The sequence below is a fragment of the Dendropsophus ebraccatus genome, chromosome 5 (genome assembly GCF_027789765.1).
Source record: "Dendropsophus ebraccatus isolate aDenEbr1 chromosome 5, aDenEbr1.pat, whole genome shotgun sequence".
Taxonomy (NCBI): domain Eukaryota; kingdom Metazoa; phylum Chordata; class Amphibia; order Anura; family Hylidae; genus Dendropsophus; species Dendropsophus ebraccatus.
This window is the reverse complement of record NC_091458.1, coordinates 138,332,501-138,347,395: the sequence shown is the minus strand read 5'-3', so window position 1 is coordinate 138,347,395 and position 14,895 is coordinate 138,332,501. Positions and strand designations below refer to the sequence as shown.

Sequence of the window (14,895 nt, the reverse complement as noted above, 5' to 3'; positions counted from 1 at the left end):
GGCTTCTTGAACTGCTCTTTCTTTTGGGGAGTTTTGCTCTCTGAGATTGCTTTCTTCTTATCTGCGCTTTTCTCAATAATTGTGTCAAGGGCAGATCCGAATACATATTTTCCCTTAAAGGGAATACCACACAGTTTTGCTTTTGACTTGGGATCTCCAGTCCAGTTTTTTAACCAGAGAGCCCTACGTGCTGCGTTTGTTAGTGCCCCATCTTTCGCGGCAAACCTCACAGACTCTGCCGTGGCATCAGATAGAAAAGCCGTTGCATCTTTTAGAAGAGAAAGAGAATTTATAATTCCTTCTCTAGAACAGTCGCTATTCAGGTGTTCTTCTAACTGGCCTATCCATAGGTGTAGTGCTCTGTAGTGTAGCCACACAAGTGGATGCTATGTTTTTTTTGATTGAGTATGATGCTGTCTCCCAGGACCTCTTGAGTAGGCTTTCTGCCTTTCGGTCCATAGGGTCCTTTAACCCTTTAAGGACATGGCCCATTTTCGTTTTTACGTTTTCGGTTTTTCCTCCTTGTGTTTAAAAGGTCATAGCACTTGCATTTTTCCACCTAGAAACCCACATGACCCCTTATTTTTTGCATCACTAATTGTACTTTGCAATTACAGGCTGAATTTTTGCATAAAGTACACTGCGAAACCAGAAAAAAATTCGAAGTGTGGTGAAATTGAAAAAAAAAACGCATTTCTTTTATTTGGGGGAAATGTGTTTTTACGCCATTCGCCCTGGGGTAAAACTGACTTGTTATGCATGTTCCTCAAGTTGTTACGATTAAAACGATATATAACATGTATAACTTATATTGTATCTGATGGCCTGTAAAAAATTCAAACCGTTGTTAACCAATATACGTTCCTTAAAATCGCTCCATTCCCAGGCTTATAGCGCTTTTATCCTTTGGTCTATGGGGCTGTGCGAGGTGTCATTTTTTGCGCCATGATTTGATCTTTCTATCGGTACCTTGATTGCCCATATACGTCTTTTTGATCGCTTTTTATTAAATTTTTTCTGGATTTGATGCGACCAAAAATGGGCAATTTTGCACTTTGGGATTTTTTTGCGCTGACGCCGTTTACCGTACGAGATCAGGAATGTGATTAATTAACAGTTCGGGCGATTACGCACGCGGCGATAGCAAACATGTTTATTTATTTATTTATTTGTTTACTTTTATTTAAAACCTGGGAAAAGGGGGGTGATTCAGACTTTTATTAGGGGAGGGGGCTTTTTACTATTAACAACACTTTTTTTTTTTTTTTTTACACATATACTAGAAGCCCCCCTGGGGGACTTCTAGTATATACACTGTGATCTCTCATTGAGATCTCTGCAGCATAGATATGCTGCAGAGATCCATGAGATCGGCACTCGTTTGCTTTCGGCTGCTGCAGCCGAAAACGAACGAGTGCCGAGCCGAGGACGGCGCCATCTTGGACGCGTCCCCGGCCGGCATCAGTAACGGAGATCGCTCCTCCGGGACAAGGTCCCGGAGGAGCGATCTCCCCCACTAGACACCAGGGAAACGTTGCCTCCGGTAATCGGAGGCAGCTGTCAACTTTGACAGCTGCCTCCGATTAGCTAATTAGCGGGCACGGCGATCAGACCGTGCCCGCTAATAGCGGCGGTCCCGGGCTACACGCGGCACCCGGGATCGCGGCACTTCAAAGCGGGGCCGCCGCGCGGCCCCGCTTTGAAGTGCAAGGGAGGACATAGGACGTACCGGTACGTCCTATGTCCTTAAGAGGTTAATTGTGACGAGTCCTCGAATGCCAAAAGGGTCTTTTTAGTTACCTTGGCAACCTGGGCATCAATTAAAGGAATCTCTCTCCAATTAGCGGAATCTTCTTCGCTAAATGGGAGGCGTCTTTTGATTTCACCTGGAACCTGTAATTTACGTTCAGGGTCCGCCCATTCGTCTGAGTTAAGAGACTGGAGTGTCTCGTGCACCGGAAAGACCAGCTTTTTCCTAGGTTTAAGACCCTGAAACATCTGGTCTTTCACTGTGACTTCTTCTTGAATCTCCTTGAATCCCAAAGCACTCCTTACTGCCCTAAGAAGTGGGAGTGTATGGTCAGAGGAAAATAAATATTTTTTGGTTTCCTCCTTGTATTCAGTTTCATCAGTCGTTATATCTAGAGATTCGGAAATCTGACCAGATTCACATGAGGATGCTGATGAATGTCTTTTACGTTTAGAGGAAGTTATAGATATAACTGATCCTGAATCTATAGAGCCTGACGCCAGGGGTACAGGGTCTATGATTTCTGGTATTATAGGTGGTGTGTTGTTCCCCATAGGGGCCGCAGGAGGTGTAGGCAGGGCCGCTGGAGGTATGTCTTGAGGCAGGATAGCTGGAGGAGGAATAGCCGGAGGAGGAGTGGTTGCCGGGGTTTTTGCTATGGATGCTGAGATTTCATCCCTCATCATCTTTCTGATGTCTTTAAGGAAGGAAGATCTATCCTTCTTAATAATATCCCCTATACATCCTGCGCATATATTCTTTTTATAATTTGATGGAATTTTGCTGTTGCATGACACACATCTCTTTGCTTGCGTCCCTTTTTTGCCTGCAGAGGAGGATGCTGCTGTAGATTCTTTAGTCTCCTAAATATGAGAGCCAAGAATCCATCAGTATAAATGCACCCCCTATACTAGTACATATTAGTAGTGTACTTATCACCCTTGGTGACCCCTGCATATAAAAACCATAGGGTGAACCAGACAGTGAAACAACAAGTAGGTCCCGATGCAGAGCTGGCATTGGAAGCGCACTGAATTGCAGAGATCGGCACACGGAAGCATGACTGAGGGGGGTTTACTTACGGTTACCGCCGGGACAGTCTCTTCTGAAGCGGAGGAATCCATCTCCATAGAAGACGATCCGAACCGCTCGCGCCATCCTTTTGAATGATGGCGCCCTCCGGAAGTGCAGTGACGCGACTTCCGGCGTGTGCGCGTCACCTGAGTGGTCCGGCGTAAAGACGCAACGTAATGACGTACTTCCGGAAATCCCGCCGGATCACGCTCCCGGAAGGCGTCTGACCACATTGCAACAGGAGCGTAACCCGCCAGGTTACCTCGTGTTGCTGGAACTCCATTAGCCTGCGGTTGCCCGCGCGAGTCCCGATCCCGGAGCGAGGCCTCTAGAGACGACGGATCCGTCTGGTAAGGGGATGAGGGAGGAAGGAGACCTGAGCCCCAATCGACCCTTGCCCTTTTTTGTCCATCTTCTTGGGGGATCTCTTCTCACCTTCACTCGGATCCCCCCCTCTCGTGTCTGCCCTAGCAGGACAGGAAAAAGCACTGGTGCTGGGAGGAAGGGGAGGGGCTTTTAACCTCTCGTGCTTTTTCCTGTCCCTAGGGTACAACCCATCCTCCTATGGTGCCGTCGTGAAGGTGAGAAGAGAAACCTTAGGTATTTTTGGGATGACGGATGAATCGGGACATGATAATATGCGTCTCTTAAATCAATTGATGCCATCATGGCGCCTGTTGGGATTAAAGGAGTCGTACTTTATATTGACTCCATTTTGAACCTCCTGTATCTCACATATTTGTTTACAGGTTTCAAGTTGATGAGGAGTCAGTAGGTCCCATTGGGCTTGGGAACTAAAAATAGGTTTGAGTAGTGTCCCCTCCCAAGTTGCTTCACTGGGACCGGGATCACTACATTGGAGCTTATCAAGTTCCTGACACTTTGAATAAGTTCCAACTGAAGAGATAGAGAGGTTTGTTGGGAGATTCTGAACTTTTCGGGAGGAGACTGGATGAATTCTATTTTGTATCCTTCTCGGATTGCGTCTAGAATCCAAAGATTTTTTGTGATCTCTGTCCAAGACTCCCAGAACTTGGACAGTCTCCCCCCGACTGGGGCTGTGTCATTGTTTGTCTTTCCCATCACGGGGTTTGAAAAAAATATTATAATTCTTGCCCCCTTTTGAATAGCTCCAACGACCTCTCTTGGATTTCCCTTTGTAGTTCTCCTGATACTTGGGACGTTGAGTCTGCGCCTTTTTCTTTTGGGTTTTCTCCTCTAGGAGAGCCTTTTTCTTGTCGGATGATTTTTCTAGTAGTTTGTCCATGGCTGACCCAAACACATACTTACCTTCGAAGGGTAGACTACAAGTTTGGATTTGGAGATATTATCTCCCGTCCAATCCTTCAGCCATAAGGCCCGTCGGGCCGAGTTGATTAGGGCTCCATCCTTGGCAGCGACGCGTATAGCTTCAGCCGAGGCGTCTGCTAAGAAGCCTATGGCGTCTTTTAGAAGAGGAAGAGAGTCAATTATCTTCTCACTTTAAGTATTGCTCCTTAGATGTTCTTCTAACTGGTTGATCCAGACATGAGATGCTCTGGCCACACAAGTAGCCGCTATATTATTTTTAATTGAAAAAGTTACTGTCTCCCAGGACTTTTTCAATAAACTCTCCGCCTTGCGATCCATTGGATCTCGGAGTTGTGTGGAGTCTTCAAATGAAATAATGGTCTTTTTTGGGACTTTTGCAACTTGGGCATCAACCAAAGGGACTTCCCATTCTTCAGTTTCCTCAGAATCAAAGGGAAGACGCCGCCTGATATCTGAGGGAACTGGCATTCTCTTCTCTGGATTCCTCCATTCGTCTGCAATTATTTCTTTAATGGGGAACCCTAATTTTTTCTTTGCCTTAAGACCTGCGAATAACTGGTCTGCGAACGAGATCTCCTCCTCCTTTTCCTCAATGCTTAATGCAGCTCTAACTGCCTTTAATAAAGGAGATGTACGATCAGAAGGAAAGAAATACTTCCTTCTTGTTTCCTGAGTGCCAGAGGCCTCAGACCGAACCCCTGAGTCAGAAATCTGGCCTGATTCAACAGAGGAGGTAGATAGAGACCTGTGTCTTTTTGATGTAACTGAAGACACCGAGGATCCCGAACACCCCGGTACCACAATTGCAGGAGTAATGTCAACCGGGAGAGCTGGAGGATCAACCCGCGGAGGAGGAAGAGGATTGTTAGCTGGTTCTGGGGCAGGAGCTGTAGCTACAGGCTGAGCGACTGGATTAGAACCTTTAATTTCATCTTTAATCATTTGTCTTATGTCAGATAAGAAAGATGATCTATCCTCTTTAATAAATTAATTTATGCAGGCCATGCAAATGTTCGGCTTGAAGGAAGATAGTGTCTAGTGTTGCAATTAATGCACCTCCTTGCTGGTGGGGGAGGAGGTTTGGATTTCTCCTCTTTCTGAGTGGCTTTTTTCTCCTAGGCATGAACACAATAATTTAGTCTCATGGCAGGAGAATAAGGAAGACCCACACCTAGTGAAACAGCAGGTGGGCACCCAGAGAGAGAGAGAGGGTTGAAACAGGTGGAATACACAACTGCACCACAACCCCCAGTGTAGCATAAAGTATGGCACACTTACCGCTGCTGGCGGGTGCGAAGGCATGTCTGCAGATGACGCTGATGCCGATTCCATGAGAAGCAGACCTCAGGACGGGCGACCCGCCCGGCGTTCTTCTCGGCTGCCGGAGCATTCTGCTTCCGGCGTGTGACGTCAGCGCGCCACGTTACGTGGTGACGTACGTCGGACCCCGTGCCCCACTTCCGGCGGAACTCATCAGACCGGAAGTAAGTCGCAGCCCGGAGGCCCGATCCTGGACGTCACTGGAGAAAATGGCGCACAAGCAGGCCTCTCCATACCCCAATCCAGATGCCTCCAGGGAAGGGGATAAACCCAATCAATCCCACTGGTAAGGGGAAGTTTGTCTTCGGGGGATCTCCTCACAGTCATATGGATCCCCCCACACCTCTCGTGCCTGCTCTTTAGGGACAGGAAAAGCACTGGTGTCTGGGGGAAGGGGAGGGGCTTTTAACCTCTCGCCGTGTGCTTTTCCTGTCCCTAGGGCAAGAGTTAACTCCTGTGGTGCAGTCGTGAAGGTGAGGAGAGAAAAAAACTGGTTTTTTTTTTTTTTTTATAATAGAAGTCAATGGAAAATCTGACCAAAACAGATCCACACAAACGATGGAAAAAAACTGATTGCAAAAATAGTAGTGTGAACCCAGCCTAAGGTACATTTCTTTTGCAGTGCATTGGGATCTAATGAGCAAGTATGGAGCTCCTTATTGCTGGTTTGCACATTTGTCTTTTTTGCTGCTGTTAAACAAAAGGCACTTTTTTTTGTAAGAGTTGCAGCTTGTGAGATAGTTTAGTGTTGCAATCTGGTCACTGAGGCACAAGGCACTTTAAGTGAGAGTACTTTACAGTAAAATATATATATATATATATATATATATATATATATATATATATATATATATATATATATATAATGTGTGTGTGTGTGTGTGTGTGTGTGTGTGTGTGGTGACCCCCGGAGGTGTTTTGTTAGGGAATCAGCCGGTAACTTGATGGTGGGGTATAATGCCACTCCAGTGGCTAAATAATATGTCAACTGTGGACATTTAATTCACTAGCAATAGCAATTGGGTGCCACTATTCATTTAACAGCAGCAACATGAAATAGACTGTGCGGACAATGTAAAGTGCAGCTTCAGACACACTTCACATTGTCTGCTATGGCTAACTAGAGCGCGGGCACACCAGAAGAAGCCTGTATTCCAAAAGAAGTGATGTTAACTGGGCTGGTACTGCAGTTCCAGCAAAGTTAAACATCTCAGACAGTGGCCGTTTTCAGACACGGCCGTGTCACAGACCGGCTTCTGTTTTACCACGTCTGACCATAGGCCAATACTATTATTCCTTAATAAGGCTGTGTGTTAACAAAAGCTTTACAAAGTATTTTATGGAATATTCGTATTTGTGCACAGTATTTGTGGCCTCTCTCCTTTTTGTAGATGACACTGAAACGCAGTACTTTGTGTCCAGTGATTGTGTCCACTGATGGTAGAACTCGGATTTCAATGTCACGCCAGAAGTATAACCTCTAGAAGTTTTATGAAATCCCATGAGATGGTTCCCCATTCATTTTGTGGAGTGTGAATATAGTTTACAATGATACAACATGGATGCAACGCTGCTACACTGGAAATACTGGAGAAAAAAAAAGTTCAAGTTATTACACAAAATCTTTATTAAAAAAAAACTTAGATAAGAAATAAAAACAAGGTATTTTCTGAGTCCTTCTGTGAAGTTACCAACTTTATACAAATACATTTAGTTAAATACTAAATTTGGTTGAAAACAAAGGGGTGTACTGTATCAGCTGTATTTGAGCACTTCACTAAGGAGGAGGACCTGTCACCACTCCTGCTCTATTATAGCAAGTAGAGATGAGCGAAACCCTTCATTTGACTGGCAAGCAGCTCATCAGCTGTCTGCCTTTGAACTCTGTTCTGCTTCCTGCCACTCCGCTGCAGCTAGTCCTGGGAAACTGGGAGAAGTTTCCCAGGACCGGATCCAGCTTTTCCAGGCACCCGGGGAGGATGGTTTGGGAGTTATAAGGCAGTCGGCTGATGAGTGATTTACTTCATTTAGAAGGGCGATTCGCTCATCTCTAATAAAAAGTTCATAAAATAATAATTGTGAATCACCTGTTTGAGACAAACAACTGGGTTTTTACCAAATGGGGGAATGTCCCTACACTTGAAGGGACAAGGCTCTAAATTCTACTACATTGCTAGTACAAACAGATGTGGCAAAGATGTTCCAGAATTATTACAATCCACAGATGAGGAGTGCTGACAGGAAGCCCTTAAAGTGATAGTGTCAACCCCCCCCTTACTCTAGGTGAGCTACTCCACATTATCCATAAGCTTAGATGCTGCACATGTGATATATACCTGTATAACACTTGTCTGTGTCTTCTTTCTGCTCAACAAGTGTTATACAGGTATATCTAGAATGTGCAGCATCTAAGCTTGTGGATGGAGCAGAGAACCTCACAAAGTAAGTGGGGTGGGGTGACAGTATCAAGTTGCAAGTTTAAAAAGTGAGAAATGAACTGTTGGTGACCAACACCTGCTGCATTAGATCAAAACTATCTTGGCCACAAGTTTTCACATCTTATAATTAAAAGCGGAGCCTGAACTGAGTGCCTATCGGTCAGGACGGGCCATGCCGGGGCGAGACTGGAGCATCATGGGACGAGCAGGCGGCCGCATCATGGGAGGCCCAGGCATCATTTGCATGTGTCCCATTGGTGGTCTCATACCAGGACCTGGTCAGGAGAGAAGAAAAGAAAATCAGGACACAATGTTATAGCATTACTATTCACTACTGAAGTGAAGTATTGTCATATTACTAAAGGCAGTCTAAGCAAAACATTTAGGAATATTTAAAGAATTGCCTCCTCTGTGCTTCTGCCCAGTCCAGCAGAGTCCTTATAGTTTAAATGGAATCTGTCAGATCCATATCAGGTACAGAGCTGCAGACACAGGCAGATAGGTGACAGGGAGCTAAAACAAATAAGAGAGAGCGTTGGCCCCCATGGCTTCGTCCCATCGCCCCTCAATATATTATATATAGAATAATGTACAGGGCTAAAGGCTGTTAGAGAACAGAGCTGTGAGTTGTTTTTTTGCACTTCATGTGTCAGGGGCAGAACGCTGGCCCACAGTCCACAGTATAAAAGACAGCAAGTCAGTTAATAGCTGTTCTCCAGTTTTGAATCTCACACAGGATCAGTGGCCGGCAGACTGCTCAGGAGCCTGGAGAGGGGTGCCAGAATCTGGGGCAGGCTGGCAGAGGTGGTGGCAGGAAGCGGGAGTCGGCAGCTATGGTGGGGAGGGCCACCGGTGCTGGCGGTCTAGAGGAGGGTGCCAGGAACTGCTTCAGGACGGGTGGAAGAATCTGATCTGTCGGGGAATGGGGGAGCCAGTGGCCACAGAGAGAAAGGCGGCAGCAGCAGGCAGCTGATAAAACTTGCGGCTCCTGCTTCTCAGCTGCAGGGAACACCCTGTAAAGAAGCGGTGATTCCCATCATAAGCGCAGGAATCCTCGCTCCTGTAACCTTCCTGTTCCTGAACACCTCAATACCTGTCAGCTGAACTACTGATACCTAACTACAACTAAAGGGGAATTTTTTTTCAAATACCGAAATGTTTGAACACCAAGGTATTACTGTACATGTAAGAAGCACTGCAGTGTTTGAGCACATGTGGCTGGTTTAAATAAGAGCCACCTGCCTGTTTCATGCATCATGAAACTTCTGAAAGGTTATCATTAACCGCTTAAGGACAGAGCCAATTTTCGTTTTTTCCTCCTCATCCCCAATTAGTCCCCTGGGTGGTACCAGATGGCCCCTGGCCACCTCACTGAGCTTAAGTGACAGGTTTTGCCTGATTTGTGCATAGAGAGAAGCCTGTCAAACTCAGTGGGGCCAAGAGAAGCTGCCTAGGACCACCCAAATGCCAATATGCTAAGGCTTAAAAGGTGAAGGTGGTTTATCAGCTTACCATGTCCAACAGGCATCATTCCTGGGGGAGGAGGTCCCATCATTGGCATCATTGGGGGGCCAGCCATAGGAGGCGCAGGCATCATACCAGGACGTGGAGGGCCACCTATAAGGGAAACATTTATAATAAATAAAAAGGCAATCAAGCTTTATTTAGAAGCATACATAACATGGAACAGGAAATATACTTACCTAAGCTAGGTGGTGGTGGGATCATGGCACTTCCAGCAGGTGGCGCTGCAAAAGGCGTGGGTGGGATCTTACCTTGCTGAAAAGCAGCAGCTGTAGGTAAAGGGAAAGAAAAAAAAACAACATGTCACGGGAGAAATAATTATTTGGCATATATGCAACATTTTCCTTCATTTGATCATTGTTTAGTTTGGTGAACTCATTTGATAGTATTTAACTATAAGAAACTGGGATTTAAAGAGAAACTAGCACCAGCCTTGCACATATGTACTTTCTGATATGTGAACTCTCTGAGTTCACAAGCCGCTCAGCCAAATCACTGGCCTGGACCTCCGCAGCTAGTGATTGGCTGAGCAGCCTGTCAGCTCAGAGGCTGCTTTAAAGCTGCAGTGCCAGGAAGGGCAGGAAAAGATCAGGAGCCTGGAGATGTAGTGTACAACAGTGTATTCGGTAGTTAGCCATAAATTGCCATTACAGGTAGCAATGCACAGTAGGCAGCCAATGATTTTAGGTACGGACCATCATGGCACTGTCCTGGTGATTGGCTGAGCGGCCTGTCACTTCAAACAGTGCAAAGAGTGTGCCGAAGCTGGCAAGAAATCAGGGAACGTAGATTTATGTAGAAGACTTATTTTTTAACAAGGGCTGCACAGACATCGCTAATGATGTTGGCAAGAGTATGGGCTGAGTAAGTGAGGAGTAATCTAGGAGATCAGCAATCGTTTACAGGAAGTCATCAGGCCATGTAATAGGGCCCTTAGGGTATTGTTCACACTACGGACTACGCACATAAATTCCAAATGGAGGCCGTGCGTCGGACTCTGCTTGAAGTTCCGCCTGTCCCATTCACTCAATGGACTTCTCAAGCTGAATCTGCCATCCGCCTAAAGAATTGACAAGTGAACTCATTGGGCAGATGGCGGATTGAGCTTGAGAAATGCATCAAGTCAATGGGACAGGCGGAACTTCAAGTGGAGTCTGCCGTGGGGGCTGCGCTTGAAATTTCTATGCATATTCCCTAGTGTGAACACACCCTGATGCAGTAGACATGCACACGCTCCAGATCTCCTCCCCCAGCTCATTCCTGTTCTCTCAGTCACATGGGCGGACAGATAGAGCCATCATCCTTATGAGGGCACTACTTACTAGTTTTATCTATTAGACTCTGAGCTTGTTCTTCCATCCATTTCTGGTAGTAGTCTTTTACGTTTTCCTTGTGCTTTCTTCCACTGCAGTGAGTTTTGCGGACTGATGGCTAAAGAAACAAGGAATCAAGTTTCAGTCATTATATTTTTAAGTCATAAAACATAAAGATAATAAATATAATAAGTGGCACTTATTACTACAAAAAAACAAAATCATTTATGCACATTGGATTTGCACTACATTTACTCCCTTTTCACTTGACTCATTTATAGTCTTTCAGCACCCCCCCATGGCTATAGAGATGTTGGCACTGCTGGATAGTCCTCTATATAACTATACCTTTCTTTTCTGTGCATCTTCTTTCTTTTTAATAAAAAGCACGGCTATTACGGCAGTAATAGTGTGAAGGAGACTGGTCCTCGATGCGCCTTACTCACCTCCGCCTACCCTTACAGCATCATCAAGGCCCAGGACTCGGTGCCTGTTACTATGCAGCATGTGTGGCGAGACTGGCCTGTCGCCACTGCTGCAACAATAGTTTTTATAAAAATTAAAAACAGACGCTGAAAAGAAAGGTGGACGAATACATTTCTCAGCTGTTCTGATGTCATCACAGGCCACTGTGGTGTCCCATCCCAGTCACTGACCGAGAAGATAATCCTAAGCCAGACAGTGACGTTGCAGATGATCCAGGAGTAGTTAGGCCCCCTTCAAACTTCAGGAAAAATTTGTCCGTTTTTCTTATCAGGAATTCCTGTTAGGATTTCCTGACCCATAGGGTTGCAATGAACACTGACAGCCTACAGGATTTTTCCTGAAGGGTGTCTGTTCAGTAAAACAGGTCAGGAAATTACAGGAACGTGTCCTATTTTCATCAGGCTTTCTTGAACGGGTGCCCCAATAGAAGTCTATGGGAGCTCAGGAAACTCTGAGGCTTTACTGATACGCTTCAGGATAGAGGAGACAGACAGACAGAGCCAAGGGAAATATAACAAGGAGAAGAGAAAAGGGGGGGGGGGGGGGGGGGTCAGGTAGTCTCTTAACACGTGTAACCTTGCGTGGAGGCATAAGAGTCCCAGGGGGCCCAGACCTGTTCAAATAGGTCCAGTCTTTCATTCAGCGAGGCTGTGAGGTGTTCTTGGGTACGTATTTCTTTAATTCTAGCTACTAAGTCCACGAAAGGAGGTAAGGTCTGTTCCTTCCAGTGTCGGGCTATCAGGGTCTTAGCCGCAGTCAAGTTTAGTATGCTTTTTACCATAATTTTTAGGGGGGGGGGGGGGGGGGTCAGGTAGTCTCTTAACACGTGTAACCTTGCGTGGAGGCATAAGAGTCCCAGGGGGCCCAGACCTGTTCAAATAGGTCCAGTCTTTCATTCAGCGAGGCTGTGAGGTGTTCTTGGGTACGTATTTCTTTAATTCTAGCTACTAAGTCCACGAAAGGAGGTAAGGTCTGTTCCTTCCAGTGTCGGGCTATCAGGGTCTTAGCCGCAGTCAAGTTTAGTATGCTTTTTACCATAATTTTTAGGAGTCAGGTTCAGTAGGCATACTATTATTACAGAAGGCTGTCTAATAGTCTTTGACCGCTGGACAAGTCCAAAATATGTGGTAGATTGAGCCTATGGCCTGTAGGCACCTCCAACATATAGGAGGTATAGTGCCATTTAATTTGTGCAGGAGCTCTGGTGTGTGGTACTTGGCCTAAGGCATTTTAACCATGATCGTGACAAGGGATATAGGGATAGCCTTGTACACCCCTTTGTAGGTTGATCCCCATTCCAGAGACTGTAGTGAGGTCGCAGCAGTTGGACCCCCTGCAATCTGACACTTATCCTCTATTTTGTGGCTAGGGGAAGAGTCCCTACTACTAACTACTACTACCTCTAGTCCCCATATGTCCGGCATTTTGGAATCTTTAACCAAATCCTATAGATCTTTTTGTTTAAAATGGTACTCTGGCAGAGACCTTTTTTTCCACAATCGCCAGGGAGGGGGTGGGTGAAGACAATTACATACACTAACCACCCTAACCCTAGCGATGCCGCCCACATCCTGCTGCTCCGGTCCCTGGACGCTTCCTGATCTGAGATGGGACACCACTACTGCCGCTGACTGGCTGAGCAGGCGGCCTGCCATGTCACATTTACAGCCCCATCTCAGACCAAGAGCGGACGGCAGTACTGGAGCTGGGTAGGTAAGTGGACGAAATTATTTTCACCCACTTCAGAGATTGTGAAAAAAAAGTCCCGGCAGAAGTTCCCCTTGAAGCCAAAAGTTAACAGAGAACTCTGGACTGGGGTGATTTTTGGCAGAGTGCTGGGGAGGGGAAGGATGAAAGACGTAATATGCTCTCACATCCCCCTGCTCCAGCACTGGTGCCAGTATCCCGCAGCTCTGGTCCCAGCCACTTATGGGTCTGAGTATGAAGCTGAGACTATAAGGCCTTGTCAGAGGTTGTAGCGGGGTGCCACCTCAGGTGCTGACTGGCTGAGGGAACCGAACACATCACATCCCCATCTGACACAGAAGAGGCCGGAATCTGAGCTATGGAATACCGGCACCAGCGATGGAGGGGAGAGCATATTAGGTCTTTTAGCTTCCCCTGCACTATGCCTAAAATCACCCTAGCCCGGAGTTCCCCTTAAGAATGAACATGTAACAAATAAAGCAATAAACCACCATCCTGTGTAAACTTACCGAGTCATGAGTGAGGTAGGTGTCACAGTAATCACAATAAAACCTGGAAGAACAGAAAAGAGACATCACACATCTCTATAGGTGATCACCAGCCATTGCCTGAAGTGGGGGGGATGCCCTGAACCCCACGTGACCTGCTGCTGCATGGCCTGCTCGGCTTCCGTAGCTCTAAACCTTCTATACTGATAAAACTGTTACACTGTGTCTTCCCTGGTAGAGGAGACTGTATCTGCTGTGCATTATCAATGCAGAGTGATGGCAGGACCCCCGCTTATTACTATACAAGCTGCAGAGCACAGGAGCCCGCGGTGTGCCCGCTTCCTGCCATGCTACAGCCCGGGAACATGGAGACGCTTATAGACCCCATGGCTCCTTACAAAGTCCATCACGTGATGCGGTGAGCAGTCCCCAGGGCCCCCACAAAGCACCGGCTATAGCCCCTCCACTTACTTGGGCATGGTGTTGATGGCGGAATCGTCACCTTTGTCTCAGGCGGAAACGACGCGAAGCCAGACCCGCCGGTATTGTAGTCGACCGGAAATGACGTCAAACTAATGGCATTGACCGTACGGCCGCCATCTTGGCTAAGGGCACGCGCCTTTTTATGAGTTTTGTACCCGCGGCCGCATACCCGACTTCCTGTCTGCGCTGGTGACCATTACGGCGCTCTGGATTACGATTACGGCGATGACGTACGCGTTTATTTGAACATTCCGCAGTGACCGTGGGAGGAGCTAACGGCGACGTGTCGCCGTTCGTATTGTCTGATGACGTCATGACGTGTGGCGCTCAGGAAGCGGGGAGGCCCCGAGCGGCCAGCTGCGGAGCCGGAGACCGGGTCCTTGAGTAACGGGCCCGGGTACCGTGACATTTGTGTCTGTGGAAAATCGCAGTTCTGTAGGGAGACTTTCGGTCAGGGGTCACCGACCTGAGGTCAAAGGTCACACACGCTCGTCTCGGAGGACAGCACGGGGGCAGGGGACGCACGGGCCGCCCGGGGATCGGCGTTATTGTGGGCGAGCTCCCTGGACCGGCAGACACCGTGAGGGGAGCAGCGAGTGTCCGCCTGAGCGGGAGGGGTGGAGCAGGTGCATGTCCCTGACCCCTCGGGGTCTCAGCACCGTGTGACGGGACGCTCCGCCATGGAGGGCATGGACGTGGATCTGGACCAGGAGCTGATGCAGAAGTTCAGCTGTCTGGGGACCACAGATAAGGATGTCCTCATCTCCGAGTTCCAGAGGCTGCTCGGCTTCCAGCTCAACCCGGCCGGGTGCGCCTTCTTCCTGGACATGACCAACTGGTGAGGGATGGGGGGGATGTGTGTGTATATGTATCTATCTATGTGTGTATATGTGTATAACCAACTGGTGAGGGATGGGGGGGATGTGTGTGTGTATGTATCTATCTATGTGTGTATATGTGTATAACCAACTGGTGAGGGATGGGGGGGATGTGTGTGTGTG

The 14,895-nt window shown here is 47.2% G+C and overlaps 2 protein-coding genes across 2 annotated transcripts in view; one reads left to right on the top strand and one right to left on the bottom strand.

The window, feature by feature from the left end:
- Nucleotides 1-7,627: 7,627 nt before the first annotated feature.
- On the bottom strand, nt 7,628-14,108 carry SNRPC (small nuclear ribonucleoprotein polypeptide C). The gene is made up of 6 exons (XM_069971438.1): nt 13,883-14,108; nt 13,433-13,475; nt 10,740-10,848; nt 9,597-9,686; nt 9,406-9,510; nt 7,628-8,168 (listed from the first exon to the last, which is right to left on the bottom strand). The coding sequence occupies exons 1-6, from the start codon at nt 13,888-13,890 to the stop codon at nt 8,047-8,049; spliced, it is 477 nt and encodes a 158-aa protein (XP_069827539.1). The 5' UTR covers nt 13,891-14,108; the 3' UTR covers nt 7,628-8,046.
- A 3-nt stretch (nt 14,109-14,111) lies between these two features.
- Nucleotides 14,112-14,895, top strand: part of ILRUN (inflammation and lipid regulator with UBA-like and NBR1-like domains) — a 22,544-nt gene continuing 21,760 nt past the window's right edge. The window contains exon 1 of the mRNA XM_069971437.1: nt 14,112-14,732. Coding sequence (XP_069827538.1) covers nt 14,575-14,732 — 158 coding nt within the window. The 5' untranslated portion in view covers nt 14,112-14,574. The remainder of the gene's footprint in view (nt 14,733-14,895) is intronic.

Coding starts and splice junctions, on each gene's coding strand:
- SNRPC (XM_069971438.1), bottom strand. Junction 9,511..9,596: donor CCCACCACCACCTAGCTTAG/GTAAGTATATTT, acceptor TTTCCCTTATAG/GTGGCCCTCCACGTCCTGGT. Junction 8,169..9,405: donor AATGATGCCTGTTGGACATG/GTAAGCTGATAA, acceptor TCTCCTGACCAG/GTCCTGGTATGAGACCACCA.